Genomic DNA, 15311 nt, shown 5'->3' with positions numbered 1-15311 from the left:
TAGGGTCTATTACGTTATTTCGTCGTAAATTGTACTGCCTGAATGAGATGTCAGCTTTTACAAACCCGGATTACCTTTCCAGAATAACACAGTTTGGAATTTTCTATTTATAGATTCGCAATTCTGGTAATTACAGTGTGCGGATGACGTAGTTTTAGTTCTGAGCATGAGCCAGTCTTAGGATTGTTAACTAGTGCACTTTATAAAAAAAACCCGCCAAGAAGCCAATATTTAATACTGTTAACCTGATTTCCAGATTGCCGAGTAACCTAGCCAAGAACCGCTACACAGACGTGCTGTGCTTCGACCACTCGCGCGTGCTGCTCTCCCAGACAGACCCCGACGACCCCACCACAGACTATATCAATGCCAACTACGTCGACGGGTACAAGCAGAAAAATGCCTTCATATGTACGCAGGGTAAGTTTCATCAAACCACGGATTTAGAGTTAATAAACTGGATCGAGTACATTGACCAAAAAGTGTGTCCACATGAGAAGTCAAACTAGAGCCCCGCATCTCGTTCTAATTAGGGTGACCATAAGACATCTGTATGTGGGATATTAGGATAACATGGAATATATCAGTAGGGTGTGTCATTTTCTAAATAAAGTGAAATTTTAAGTGGTCAGGTTTTTTTTTCATTTGTAGTCGGCCTCTTTCGCACTCACTCATGGTATGTTCATAAAGGTAGGCTACCCTTTTGTCCACTTCAGTTTTTTTTAAGTATAAGCGTCATTGAAGATCTGTTTAGCAAATATGACGTTTTTTTTAAAGTTGGTGCCTTTTTTCTATTGACGGAAATGTGTCCTACCTATAAAGAATCGATGTCATATATAAACAGTTTAACACACCTAACAAAATATTATGTATAAATGAGAGTCTGTAATGTTTAAGGAGTTAAGCACTTTGGTTTTAAATTTTGGCAATTGAAGGGATGTTTACAAAAACAACATACCTGACTACACTGGTTGACACCTGAAACGATTAACAATGTATGTTCTTAAAAAAGTGTCAACCGGTCTAAGCAGTTATGTTGTTTTTGTAAACATCCCTTCAATTGTTCTACAACAAATCTTAAATTAAACATGCCGAAATAAAGACATAAGGTACCTATTATGTTAAACTTACTTTTACATTACCTACGTTAATAATAACTAATAAGAATTCTGTGAGACTGATTCAAAACGTGCCGACATCATAGTCACCCTAATGAGTTTGACAATGTTGTCTTATTTTTATTATTTTATTTATTTATTTAGAAACAAACAGTCTCGTATTGCTACATTGGATACAATAGCATTTAGTAATGTAGTAGACTTACAGTTTCCTTAATTGGATTATATAAACCTGAACATTAAAATATGAAAATACATAAGAATTATGAATTATCTATATAAATCAAACATACTTAAACGGTGTATTAATGAACAGTGCCAGAAAACTTGAAAGTTAACAATTATAATGCCTGTTGAATACATTGTAAAGATAATCGTTTGAAATTAGATAGTGTTTCAAGAAAAATATCTACATTTGTCTACAGTTGTCTTGTATTTTTATAGTAAAATGTAATAATTGTGGCTTTCTTGTGAAACAATATTCCACAATTAGCAATTATTTCACTCCAACAACCTTTAACACAACATTTCTTCACAATTTTTAAGAAATTTCGCATTCACGTGTTTTGAAGAAATGTCATCAAGTTGGGGATACCAATTAATATTTAAAGTTACTACAACTTCTACCATACTAAAATTTAGTTTTTTTTTTGCTGTGTATGCGCTTGGTTTAATCAGTTAATAATATTGGCATCATAATTATTTACAAATTACTTAAAAGATATCAGAACTGTAGTCTGAATATAGCACTAAAATTGTATAAGAAGGTAATTAAATTCAGTAGTTTATTGATATAATTTCTACCATAATGGTATCTTTTTAACATTGGCAACATGTGCGAGTGAGACACAGGGCTCGGGTTTTTCTATCTCAAGTGGACCGAGTGAGACACAGGGCTCGGGTTTTTCTATCTCAAGTGGACCGTTTTCTCTAGTCTGGTACGAACAACTTTCTGTCTCGGTGATAATTGAATTATTGATTGTAAAACTTGATCCAACTTAAGTAATTAGTTTTAGTATTTAATACATAATGTTGCCAACATATTATTGCATGTGCCCATGTAACATTGTGCGTGCTATTTAACTTAATGTTAAATGTTAACATGTTGCTATATGTGAGATCCTACAATTGGCTCTGTGTCACTATTGATGTTGTTATTAGCATAGTTATAGCTGTTGGTTCTCCATGTAAATAAAATAAATAAAAATAAATAAATAAGGTTCAAATTAGTATGGCAAAAAAAGTGACAACTCGCTCCAGTTTAAAAAATATAACTTCATGCATCAAACAGTTTGACATATATCTAATACCTTTAAACGAGCAATTCTTGTTTATTTATATATATATATATATATATATATAAATAAACAAGAATTGCTCGTTTCGGGGTATGTAGTAGGTATTCGGGGATCTCGGAAACGGCTCTAACGATTTCGATGAAATTTACTATATGGGGGTTTTCGGGGGCGAGAAATCGATCTAGCTGGGTCTTATCTCTGGGGAAACGCGCATTTTCGAGTTTTTATATGTTTTCCGAGCGAAGCTCGGTCACCCAGATATTGAGTACTTATAAGAGTAGGAGCCGTTGTACAGGAGCCATTTGCTTATTGGCGAAGTATCAGAGAAGTATCACACTTACGTACGAATTTAGAAGTGCGACAGAGAGGCAACACGTCGAACGTGGTTCGCGGTAGGCCCTCTGTGTAAAGTTTCAGATTTAGGCTACACAGTGGCAGGCCCTCTAACGCGGACTGTCCCAGTTAGCATGTCAGGTTAGGTCGAACCAGTTAGTGCTTAAGGCATAACTGGTTACGAAACAGTATCTAATTGTAACTATTGTTGAAGAAACATACGTCAAAAATAATTTATAAGGATCCGCTCCGGGCACCTTCTGTCTTACGTAAACTGTACCATAGTCTAATAAAACATGGTCTTCTCTTTCAAGAGTGACACAAGCCTACGTCACAATAACATTGCCACTTGATATAACGCTATTGCATATTATTATATAGCGCTGTCGCATGATGACGAAGGCTTGTGTCAGTCACGTGTTCGGAAGAGAGTACCAGGCGGAGTATATTATTATACCATGTATTTTTACGATCGACAATCTTTTTTGGCAACCATCGCAATCTAAATGTAGCGTAACCGTATTTGCTAAGTTTGACTTTACAAGACGAGTCAGCAGTTACTTTGTCATTCCTTCAACGCAATGTTCCTGGAACCCTGGAAAAGTAGCGTTTTGGCAGGGATTGTGTCGTTGGCGCGCTGCCATCGGCTGCGTTCGGTCAACGGTGATTGATGGCCGGTTTATCGCACATGAGCAAATTTCGCGCTTCAAATGTACGGGAAATTAAATTTCCACGAATTTCCGAGTCTTAGAATAGGTGAATAGGTATCCACCGGTGAGCTACGTCAACGGAGCAGGAAATTTCAACGTTAATGAAACAATGTTTCTATATGAATTTTCCACTTCGTCACTTTCGGTATTGACTGTTGATAAGCGTCTTAACGGTCTCCTTTGATATTATGAGATGCGTGAGAGAGAAAAATCACTTGTAATGTAAAAGACCCATTTGTCATTCCTTTAATATTGTAGCCGCCGTGCAGGTCAGGAGCTCGACGACTCAAATAAAAAGCTTCAATTCTTATAGTGAACTGATATAATTCTCCAAAGTACTGGTTTACAAGGGTTCTTGCCAAAACGGTTAAATGTAGAAGTGGTGTGGTTATTGTATGGAGGCTGATGAGAGAGTGATTTGCAATATTTGATCAGTACAAAAGGTGGTTTAAATTTAGGTGCCTCTAATTGGCCGCGATACAAAGTATGTGGAGCGCTCCTATTGGTGCTTAAGAAAAAGCTTCCGAATACTAGCCGAGCCCGACGGCCGCGTTTAGCTACTGCATTAGGAATATAGGTATTGAGATTTTATACAAATATAAAGGTTGCGTTCGCAACAAATATAAAAAGTCTTTTTAGCATTATTCGTCTTGAAATCTTTGAACGTTTATTACATGAAAGCAGCTGCTATTCTGATGTTATATAATGAAGAGTTGGCACGTACCTACGCGCAAAAACTTTAAATACTAAAATTAAACCAGTACAGCTTAAAGTACCTACAATTCGCATTCGCACTTTGTCATAAAGACGTTATAAATGCCGCCGGTGCGTATAATGTCTGCCGTTAATAGTTTTCCAATAGCCGTAACGGCGCCGACTAACGAGAGTAACGTACGCAAATGATCCGCGGTAAACATATACATTATGTTACAAGTTGCCTAAATACACACTCGTTGTAATTATATGGGTGAACTTGTGTGTTCCACTTAGTTTAATTTGTGTAAATAAGTTCAATTTGCGAAAGATAGCTACTATGAGTGGAATTAAATTGTACTTTATGTCAAAAAAGTTCTAAATAGTTCAACTATTAAATAAATACTTTACTTTTCATTTCATTTTATCATATTTGTTATGGTCATTGAATAGACCTACTTTTAGTCGGTGTCTCAGGCCTCATATAAAACATTACCTATTAATTTGCATATTGATGTTGAAATTATACCTATTTCTTGTAGTCCACACTTTTAGCATCGGCGAGTAATTAATCACCACATTCTACGGGCCAAAACTTGCTAAAAATTGTGTTTTGATATATATATTATCTTGTTTTCAGGACCCCTCCCCAAAACGTTCGGCGACTTCTGGCGTATGGTGTGGGAGCAAGGCACGCTCGTGATCGTGATGACGACGCGTGCCGTCGAGCGCGGCCGCGTCAAGTGCGGGCAGTACTTCCCTGTCGCCGTGGACACACGGGCAGTGCATGGAGGCTTCGCGGTTACTGCGGAGGCCATCGAGCAGGAGGATGATTATACTGTGACGCATCTAGTGCTCACTGATCTGAGGGTGAGTTGTCTACGTTGTGTTAGGGCATGCAGTACCGGTCCCGGTACCAAGAATTTTATTTCCCGGTTCTGAACATGGCCGGAACCGAGATTCCCGGTTCTTCCCGGTTCTCAAGGCATCTTTTGATTCTTTTTAAGAAATTGTTTGTGTTAGCGTACAATCTTTATGAACTACTTATTTTCTTATGAACAATTTCATAAGGATTAATAAACGACTTATTTTATATAAAAAAGCACTTTTAGCGTTCCCGCCTATTTGACGAAATTAACCGGCACACTTTGCCTGCGCGCCTAGGCTTCAAGGTGTACGAGCAACACGGCCGTAGTCGATGCACTCAGCACTATGACGGCACGGGATTGACGGGATACAGGAGTTAAAAATTCAACCCGAGAACGGATTATTTTCATATAAAACCAAACCTAGAAGAAGAATATTCGAATATAATAAATAAATAATATCCTACTTGTGATTTAAAAGTTGTTTAAAGATTATAGCTTAAGTTACCCGGGTCAAAATGTACAGATAGACACCTTATTCATCTAAATAGGTGTAATTTAGTAGATTTAAGGCTCCATTGGGACATATGACACAAACATACATAGATTGCTAATATCATTAGTCCTTTATATAACCGGCATAAAAGTACTGAACGATGTTTCAGATAAAAACAAAGTTGAAATCTTTGAGTATATAGCCTAAGGAGATGTGATAACGTAAACTCTTCGAACAAATTTTTTCACCACTTTTAGCGGGGGGCAAGGTAAACACCTACAGCACACCACCAAAAGATAAGTAACTCAACAGACACAGATTTTGCTGTTGCGACAAACGCACACTACAATAAAATTCAACACATCAAAAATTACACGCACACAGACAGAGTTTTCACATAACTATGCAGCATACATACGATCATAATAGTGATGGGTCACATCTGAAGAATGAGTCAAATCAGTTTGATGAATGAACTGAATTGTCTTATACTATTTATTATAAAATTGTAAAAGTGAAAATTCTGTACATTGAAGATATTAGGTAGCCAATAAAATGATTGTTTGTATGTATGGTTGTCTGTATTTATGTGTCTTTGTGTCTTAGCCCGCACGCACAGCTAAACTGTGGAATGAACTGTCGCCCGCGGGTTTTCCGGGTTTATAGACAACTAGCTTTTGCCCGCGGCTTCGCACGCGCAGGAGAGTTTTTTTTAAATTTTGGACCTCCATTTCACCCCTTTAGGGGATGAATTTTGAAAAATCCTTTCTTAGTGGACCCCTAGACCTTATAAGGAACCTACTTGCCAAATTTGGACTTTCTAGTCCCAGCGGTTTGGGCTGGGCGTTGATTTAAGTCAGTCAGTTAGGTCTTTCACGTTTATATATATAGATTTGAATTTCGCGCCTTTTTTTTACTGACATTATTTGCTTGATCAGCTATATTAAACAAACTGCAGTGATTGAATGAATGAATGATTCATTCAATCATTCAAATGTTGAGTCGCTTTTTTGACTTTGTCACATCCCTTAAGACCGATTCGTCCCCGTACCACTGTATTCATGTTTACATTTTTCTGTCGTTTATGTATCGCAACGGTTTTTTCTTTAAATGGAGATTGTACTTCAATATACATTTAATAGTTAGTATAAATACTTATTTATGATAGGAAACGCAATCTTGTTGCGAATTTAAGCTATCAGATCACCTTTTACACGATAATACTGAACAAGTCACCATTTTTTAAGAGAAACGTCTCGCGACACGGAATGATGCAAAATGGCGGTGAAGCGACTTCAAGTAGTTTTATATAACGTGTTTGAACAGTTGACCAATGTACTTTGCCGGAGGGGGTCGCCCGTGTATCACATCTCCTTAGGCTATATACTCAAAGGTTGAAATAGAAAACTTGGTGAATTTATACAAATTACCACTTTACTAGGTTAGTTTGTCGGGTTATTTTTGGGTTCCCCGTTTCATAGCACCATTATTAAAATATTATTTAATGTCCGGAGCTAAAGTACTAAGACAACTACTATTGAAATGGGAATAAATACGCATACTGATGAGAACCGGGAAGTACCGGTACCGGGTCTTCAGTACCGGTTCTTTCGACACTATAAAATTCCCGGGAATTCCCGGGAATTTGAGAACCGGGAATTCCCGGGAGCATGCCCTACGTTGTGTGCTTGTCGTGTTAATGCCGTTAAATGAAGCCATGTCAATTGCGGGCAGTATTTCCCTGTCACCCTTGTACACCTGGTCAGTGTACGGCGGCTTCGCAGTCACTGCTGAGGTTTCTAGAAGTGTGACTATACTGTGAAGCATCTAGTGCTGACCGATCTAAGGGTGAGCTATCTGTAATTTGTAGAAGCAATGTTTTTGGTATGGGAACATGTCGCCGTGGACACACGGGCAGCGCATGAAGGCTTAGCAGTCACTGCATTGAGCAGGAGGATAACTGTGACGCATATTGTCCGCAGATGGGGCTGCATTTGTAATTTTGTATTTCTCCATTTGATGGTATAGGTATAGGTATAGATTTGAAGGCTCGTAATGGACATTTGTACACATTTGAACGTAGCTGAACTCTAAGAAGAGAGCGAGACAATCTCCTCTTAGAGCTATGCTTGATTTATATTGTTTGATATGGATTGATCATTACGGGGAACACGTGAAGCTAACGGTGGTTGTTGTGGCACAGACGGAGCAGTCGCGGCGGGTGTGGCACGGGCAGTACACGCGGTGGCCTGACTACGGCGTGCCCGGCGGCGCCGGCGGCACAGGTAGCGGCGGTCGTGCAGCCCCTGTACTGCGTTTCCTGCAGCTGGTTCGTCGTGCTCAAGCTCGAGCGCTTGCTGAGTGAGTACACTGTCTCACAACATAAGATAAGATAAGGGTACACTGTCGTATGCCAGGGGCGGTAGTACACGCGCTGGCTGGACAAACCAGGGATAAAATGAACGTTCAGTGCATTAGCAGATGACAGCATTATTTCATTCATAACCTTCCGCTGTTGATTATTACTTTTGCTAGTCAACGTGGAGTAACTTATCTGAGTAGCTTATCTTATATGACTACTCAATGTCGTACTATAAGATAAGTTTCTCAAAACTAAGGTATAAGTTACTGATGGATTACATTGGGTAACACATTTTTAAGGTGGTAAAATATAAAGCACACGCTATTAAACGGGCACTTTGAAAATGAGGGGTTTACAAGGAGTTTGATAATTTTATTAATGTTAGTGTAAGAAAAGTATTGATAACGTAAAATTAATGTTTCAGACTTGGAGATGCGTGGGCGGGACACAGTAGAGGACCACCCATAGTGGTGCACTGCTCCGCTGGAATAGGTCGCACAGGTGTGTACTTATAACGTAACGTGTCTTTCGGTACACTTAACGTAACGTAAAGTGTACCGAAAGTAAAGTGAAATAATGTATGTACGTATGATTCGCGTAAGTATGATTCAACAGTGTTAGGACTCATTTACTCAGTTACATTGCGGACTATTGAGGTTAAATCCAATTCAGCCGACCGATCAAATACCGCAATGTAATGAAACTCGCATGCGAGTTCTCGCACCTAATCTTTGTTCAGTGTTTCCAATTTTTGCGCGGCTAATTCTATCCGCACCCACAAGTCGACTCTGGATGCCGATCGATTGTAGGCAATGTTCGGTTTCGCAGTGTAGTAGAACATGATTGATTGTGTTGTGTTGTGTTGTGGTGCAGGCACGTTCCTGACGCTGGACATCTGCGCGCTGCGGCTGGCGGCGGAGCGGCGCGCCGACGTGCGCGGCGCCGTGGAGCGCGTGCGCGCGCAGCGGGCGCACTCCATACAGATGCCCGACCAGTACGTCTTCTGCCATCTCGCCGTGCTCGAGTACGCGGTCAGTATACTATATTATACCCTGCTATCCTGCCCTGCACACCTTGTCGCATACTACCAGACTAGGACAGAACCGAAGTAGTCGCTGTCTGTCCCCAGGCTGTAACTCATGAACCGTGGTAGCTAGACAGTTGAAATTTTCACAGATAATGTATTTCTGTTGCCGCTGTAACAAAAACTAAAATCCCATCCAACAAACGTGATTTTGCAGTTTTTTGCGTAATCGTACCCTTTGTGCGCGAGTCCGACTCGCCCTGCACGGCTAGCACATGATGGGCGCGACAGTCGACAGGCGAGAAAATGCCGCGACATAGAGCTCTCTCGCGAATCGGTAGCATAAGAACCGCGCGACAACCCGCTGTCTCGCGGACAAATGTCAAAGCGACATAATTTTGTCGTTTGACAGTTCCACGCGGGATACTCTCGAAAATCGTAGCACGAGTGTACTATGGGAGACAAAATGTCCCGCGTTTGAACGTCAAAATGAGAGAAATTGTCTTCGAGGCTAGAGGGTCGCGACAAGCGCATTTGGTCGAAGTTTTGTTGACTTTTGTTCTAAAAGAAAGATAATTTTCCATATTTTATATTTATTTCATACTACAACACTTTTTTGTTTAAGTATAATTTGAATCTTGAGTTTCATGATCATGCCATTAATATCAAAATGATTATATTTTTTCACAATGACTTGTTTGTTCTCTTAAGTTAAACGAAAATCCGACAGAAAAAAATCTAAGCCTAAGATTGTACGACCACGACCTCATCAACAAAGCAAACCTTTGGTGGCGAATTGACTGGGGGATAATTAATAGAAACATAAATAATTGATACAAAAATAGTACATTGCTAATCCGCGAAACAATTACGTGCTATCAATCAGTGCTAACCCGTTATATTTACTTACACGCGTATTTTTACATGCAATTATTGTTGACAACCTATATTATGTCGCTCCTTAGGTGTTTCCATTCATTGCGGGATATAAACAACACAATCCCGACCTGAATATTGCGATCAACCTTACTTATAATAAGTAAATGCAAAAGTAAATATGTACCTATGTACAGTCAGCAGCAATAGTTGCTAAGCGGGCGAGGTGTTCAAAATGATCTTGACGCGACTTTATTGTTAAGAGAATAAGAGCGCGTCATGGTAATTTTGAACACCTCGCCCGCTTAGCAACTATTGCTGCTGACTATACGCTACCTCTTGACGCTTAATCCGCCGAACCGATTTAGACGAAATTTTGTGAAACATCATTCCACAAAGAATGCAAATAATGAATCTGGCAGCTCAACTCAACCTCCACCTCACAGAAGACCACAGCCGTAATACTTACTTTGTAGTGTACGAGTTGGTACTAGCCTAATCCTTAAGTTACGATTCCCACCGACCGGCTAGAGTTGGGCCGCGCCGGAGTGCTTTTTCAGTGTACCTATTACATAATGTGTGGCAGAAGCGATAGAATCCGTCCGGAGCCATCCGATCCGCAAGCAGCCGACCGGCTTTGGGCATACAAATGAGAAATGCGCTCCGACTCCGACGAATCGTACCTATCGTATCTGAGTACCTATCTCAAAAAGGTCAAAGTAAATAAAATCATTTAAAGTTTTTGGTAGTATTTATTTAAAAGTCACATTATTTGAGAAGTGTTATCAACACTCGACTGTCCTTGCACGGAGTAGGTTCCCAACTTGAGCCCTTCTATGTCCTCCGTGATGGCAGGAGGGCTGCGGTTAGCAGCAGCATGTTTAGGTGTAGAGAATACCTCCGTGTTTGATGACAGGCTTGTGCATGATTATCATTCAATCTATCTTCGAAGCCATAAGGGAGATATGTCGGGGATTAGCATAAGATATTTAGTCTGTAAATAAGATTTAAAAGGAATGTAATTTTTTTGCAAAAGACAACGGAAAAGAGCTTTATGAAGATTGAATTGTGTACGTACTTACAACTTGACTTCTTCGTAAAGATGGTATTTTGTTAGCCAAAACTTTTAACAAAACGCCAATTATTCGTAAGGAGTTGTATTTTAATGATTAGGTAGGTAATCTTTAGATAATTATAATAATATATCCCAACTTGTAACGACAAAGCGAATCAAATTTTGATTGACAGTATTGACACTGACATTTTCGACTTAAAAATAATATTTGCTATTTCTTATTCTTCATACTGCGAGAAAGAGACAAAGTTATCGTGACTAGGGACGCTCCGTTTCTAAGGCTGACTATTCATTACTTATCCGATTATTATTTTACCGATTCGGTGTTGCCACGAATGAAAAGTTTGTTCCATGTATAAATGGCCACATTGGCTAAGTCGCGCGCGGGATGGCTCTCTCTCTCGTGGAACTCTTTTCTCGATGTGCGAACTCATGCTGCCAAAATCGAGGAATTGACAGATAGAGATAGAAATTTGTGACGGGCGACTGCCGTCTCTCGCGGCGCGAGCTATCCCGCGGGTAATCATGTGCTAGCCGTGCTGGGCCGGTTTTTACTTATTTTAAAAAGGACAATCGATAACTTATGCTTATTTTGTATTTCAGGTGCAAAATGGCTACTTAGAATCGGCTGACCTGTCCGGCTTCGACGACGACAACGAGGACGAGTCCGAATGAAGACTGTCGCACCATCCCTGCGCCGTGCTGTGAGGTGACCGCTGCGCGCACTCAACGCAGACTCGAGTCGCACCATCCCTGCGCCGAGCTGTGAGGTGACCGCTGCGCGCACTCAACGCAGACTCGAGTCGCACCATCCCTGCGCCGAGCTGTGAGGTGACCGCTGCGCGCACTCAACGCAGACTCGAGTCGCACCATCCCTGCGCCGAGCTGTGAGGTGACCGCTGCGCGCACTCAACGCAGACTCGAGTCGCACCATCCCTGCGCCGAGCTGTGAGGTGACCGCTGCGCGCACTCAACGCAGACTCGAGTCGCACCATCCCTGCGCCGAGCTGTGAGGTGACCGCTGCGCGCACTCAACGCAGACTCGAGTCGCACCATCCCTGCGCCGAGCTGTGAGGTGACCGCTGCGCGCACTCAACGCAGACTCGAGTCGCACCATCCCTGCGCCGAGCTGTGAGGTGACCGCTGCGCGCACTCAACGCAGACTCGAGTCGCACCATCCCTGCGCCGAGCTGTGAGGTGACCGCTGCGCGCACTCAACGCAGACTCGAGTCGCACCATCCCTGCGCCGAGCTGTGAGGTGACCGCTGCGCGCACTCAACGCAGACTCGAGTCGCACCATCCCTGCGCCGAGCTGTGAGGTGACCGCTGCGCGCACTCAACGCAGACTCGAGTCGCACCATCCCTGCGCCGAGCTGTGAGGTGACCGCTGCGCGCACTCAACGCAGACTCGAGTCGCACCATCCCTGCGCCGAGCTGTGAGGTGACCGCTGCGCGCACTCAACGCAGACTCGAGTCGCACCATCCCTGCGCCGAGCTGTGAGGTGACCGCTGCGCGCACTCAACGCAGACTCGAGTCGCACCATCCCTGCGCCGAGCTGTGAGGTGACCGCTGCGCGCACTCAACGCAGACTCGAGTCGCACCATCCCTGCGCCGAGCTGTGAGGTGACCGCTGCGCGCACTCAACGCAGACTCGAGTCGCACCATCCCTGCGCCGAGCTGTGAGGTGACCGCTGCGCGCACTCAACGCAGACTCGAGTCGCACCATCCCTGCGCCGAGCTGTGAGGTGACCGCTGCGCGCACTCAACGCAGACTCGAGTCGCACCATCCCTGCGCCGAGCTGTGAGGTGACCGCTGCGCGCACTCAACGCAGACTCGAGTCGCACCATCCCTGCGCCGAGCTGTGAGGTGACCGCTGCGCGCACTCAACGCAGACTCGAGTCGCACCATCCCTGCGCCGAGCTGTGAGGTGACCGCTGCGCGCACTCAACGCAGACTCGAGTCGCACCATCCCTGCGCCGTGCTGTGAGGTGACCGCTGCGCGCACTCAACGCAGACTCGAGTCGCACCATCCCTGCGCCGAGCTGTGAGGTGACCGCTGCGCGCACTCAACGCAGACTCGAGTCGCACCATCCCTGCGCCGAGCTGTGAGGTGACCGCTGCGCGCACTCAACGCAGACTCGAGTCGCACCATCCCTGCGCCGAGCTGTGAGGTGACCGCTGCGCGCACTCAACGCAGACTCGAGTCGCACCATCCCTGCGCCGAGCTGTGAGGTGACCGCTGCGCGCACTCAACGCAGACTCGAGTCGCACCATCCCTGCGCCGTGCTGTGAGGTGACCGCTGCGCGCACTCAACGCAGACTCGAGTCGCACCATCCCTGCGCCGAGCTGTGAGGTGACCGCTGCGCGCACTCAACGCAGACTCGAGTCGCACCATCCCTGCGCCGAGCTGTGAGGTGACCGCTGCGCGCACTCAACGCAGACTCGAGTCGCACCATCCCTGCGCCGAGCTGTGAGGTGACCGCTGCGCGCACTCAACGCAGACTCGAGTCGCACCATCCCTGCGCCGAGCTGTGAGGTGACCGCTGCGCGCACTCAACGCAGACTCGAGTCGCACCATCCCTGCGCCGAGCTGTGAGGTGACCGCTGCGCGCACTCAACGCAGACTCGAGTCGCACCATCCCTGCGCCGAGCTGTGAGGTGACCGCTGCGCGCACTCAACGCAGACTCGAGTCGCACCATCCCTGCGCCGAGCTGTGAGGTGACCGCTGCGCGCACTCAACGCAGACTCGAGTCGCACCATCCCTGCGCCGAGCTGTGAGGTGACCGCTGCGCGCACTCAACGCAGACTCGAGTCGCACCATCCCTGCGCCGAGCTGTGAGGTGACCGCTGCGCGCACTCAACGCAGACTCGAGTCGCACCATCCCTGCGCCGAGCTGTGAGGTGAGCGCTGCGCGCACTCAACGCAGACTCGAGTCGCACCATCCCTGCGCCGAGCTGTGAGGTGACCGCTGCGCGCACTCAACGCAGACTCGAGTCGCACCATCCCTGCGCCGAGCTGTGAGGTGACCGCTGCGCGCACTCAACGCAGACTCGAGTCGCACCATCCCTGCGCCGAGCTGTGAGGTGACCGCTGCGCGCACTCAACGCAGACTCGAGTCGCACCATCCCTGCGCCGAGCTGTGAGGTGACCGCTGCGCGCACTCAACGCAGACTCGAGTCGCACCATCCCTGCGCCGAGCTGTGAGGTGAGCGCTGCGCGCACTCAACGCAGACTCGAGTCGCACCATCCCTGCGCCGTGCTGTGAGATGAGCGCTGCGCCACTCAACACAGACTCGTGTCGCGCCACTCAACACAGACTCGTGTCGCGACACCGCAGGATCGAGTCGCACCATCCCGGTTTCGAGTCGCTCAGTCGCGGACACCCGAGTCGCACAGTCCTGGTCGTTCAATCGCGATTTTGAGTCGCGTAATCGGCGGTTCGAGTCGTATAATAATCGATTAATCGCCAATGCCGTGTGAATGCCACTATACTACGACGATCATACCGTGTCAGAGTTCAAGAAGTGGCCTACACTATTGAATTTCCTGTTAAGCTTTGGATTCCTCCGAAAACGGTGCCGTCATATGACGGCCGTCATATAGCGGCAGCAAAAGACGGCCGTCTTTACGGTGGCGACATGTGGAAAGTACCACGGCGTCATAACACACCGTCATCCACCAAGATCAAAGCGGCAAATTTGAAAAATGTAGGCGCGATGGGATAACGTCCCATAGAAAATTTGAATTTCGCGCCTTTTCCTACTGACAAGATTTGCTTGATCATCTATAATTTACTTGGAGGATGAAATATCATCAGAAGAGGAAAATAATCGTAGTACGGAATCACTTATTCAAATCTCGTGTCATTTATTCCAAAATGGCGTCACCGCTATCTAATAAAACGTTCACGAAACTATCGACACCGTCATGACGGCCGTCATCTTACGTTACGTTGGCAATCAACGTAACGTAACGCCGTCTAGGAAACCGCGCCATCTTGTTTACATAGACAACGTTCTAGTGACGTCAGTCAACGCTATATAGCGGCCGTAATATGACGGCACCGTTTTCGGAGGAATCCAAAGCTTTAGTGTGAATTTTAAGAGGCACAATGACAGTTTTTTTCGGTTGTTCAGATATCGCGTATGTTGTGTACTGCAAAACGTGAGTTTAAAAAAGTGTGGTGCTACTTCGTCCCTCGTATTTTTGCAATGTTGCGACAGACTCCGACCGGATATGTAGTGGAATCTTAGCACAAAAGTGAACTGTGTTCATTAGAATTACGAAGTGAACTATTATGTGCTCTCAAGGAACTGAAACCAGACTTCAAACCGTTGTGATATCGCCATGGACGTGTAGCCACGTCTCTTGATGTAAAATTGAACCCTGTGAACCACGGAACCACGTCAAATTGACAAGTAGTAAGAGATGCCTTACGATTTGATTTATAGAGTT

General features: G+C 44.8%; 2 protein-coding genes across 4 annotated transcripts in view; one reads left to right on the top strand and one right to left on the bottom strand.

Annotated features, from left to right (window-relative positions):
• Nucleotides 1-11592, top strand: part of LOC134656460 (tyrosine-protein phosphatase non-receptor type 9) — a 101217-nt gene extending 89625 nt beyond the window's left edge. For all 3 annotated transcript variants that reach the window (XM_063511996.1, XM_063511995.1, XM_063511997.1), the window contains 6 exons: nt 257-420; nt 4793-5022; nt 7718-7875; nt 8301-8377; nt 8750-8907; nt 11455-11592. In XM_063511996.1, coding sequence (XP_063368066.1) covers nt 257-420; nt 4793-5022; nt 7718-7875; nt 8301-8377; nt 8750-8907; nt 11455-11526 — 859 coding nt within the window. In that variant the 3' untranslated portion in view covers nt 11527-11592. The remainder of the gene's footprint in view (nt 1-256; nt 421-4792; nt 5023-7717; nt 7876-8300; nt 8378-8749; nt 8908-11454) is intronic.
• The window catches only part of LOC134656467 (large ribosomal subunit protein uL23m), a 315632-nt gene that overhangs the window by 92798 nt on the left and 207523 nt on the right, over nt 1-15311 (bottom strand). The gene's annotated exons all lie outside the window — the stretch shown is intronic.

The sequence above is a fragment of the Cydia amplana genome, chromosome 18, assembly GCF_948474715.1.
Source record: "Cydia amplana chromosome 18, ilCydAmpl1.1, whole genome shotgun sequence".
Classification (NCBI taxonomy): domain Eukaryota; kingdom Metazoa; phylum Arthropoda; class Insecta; order Lepidoptera; family Tortricidae; genus Cydia; species Cydia amplana.
This window is presented reverse-complemented; position numbering and strand designations above follow the sequence as displayed.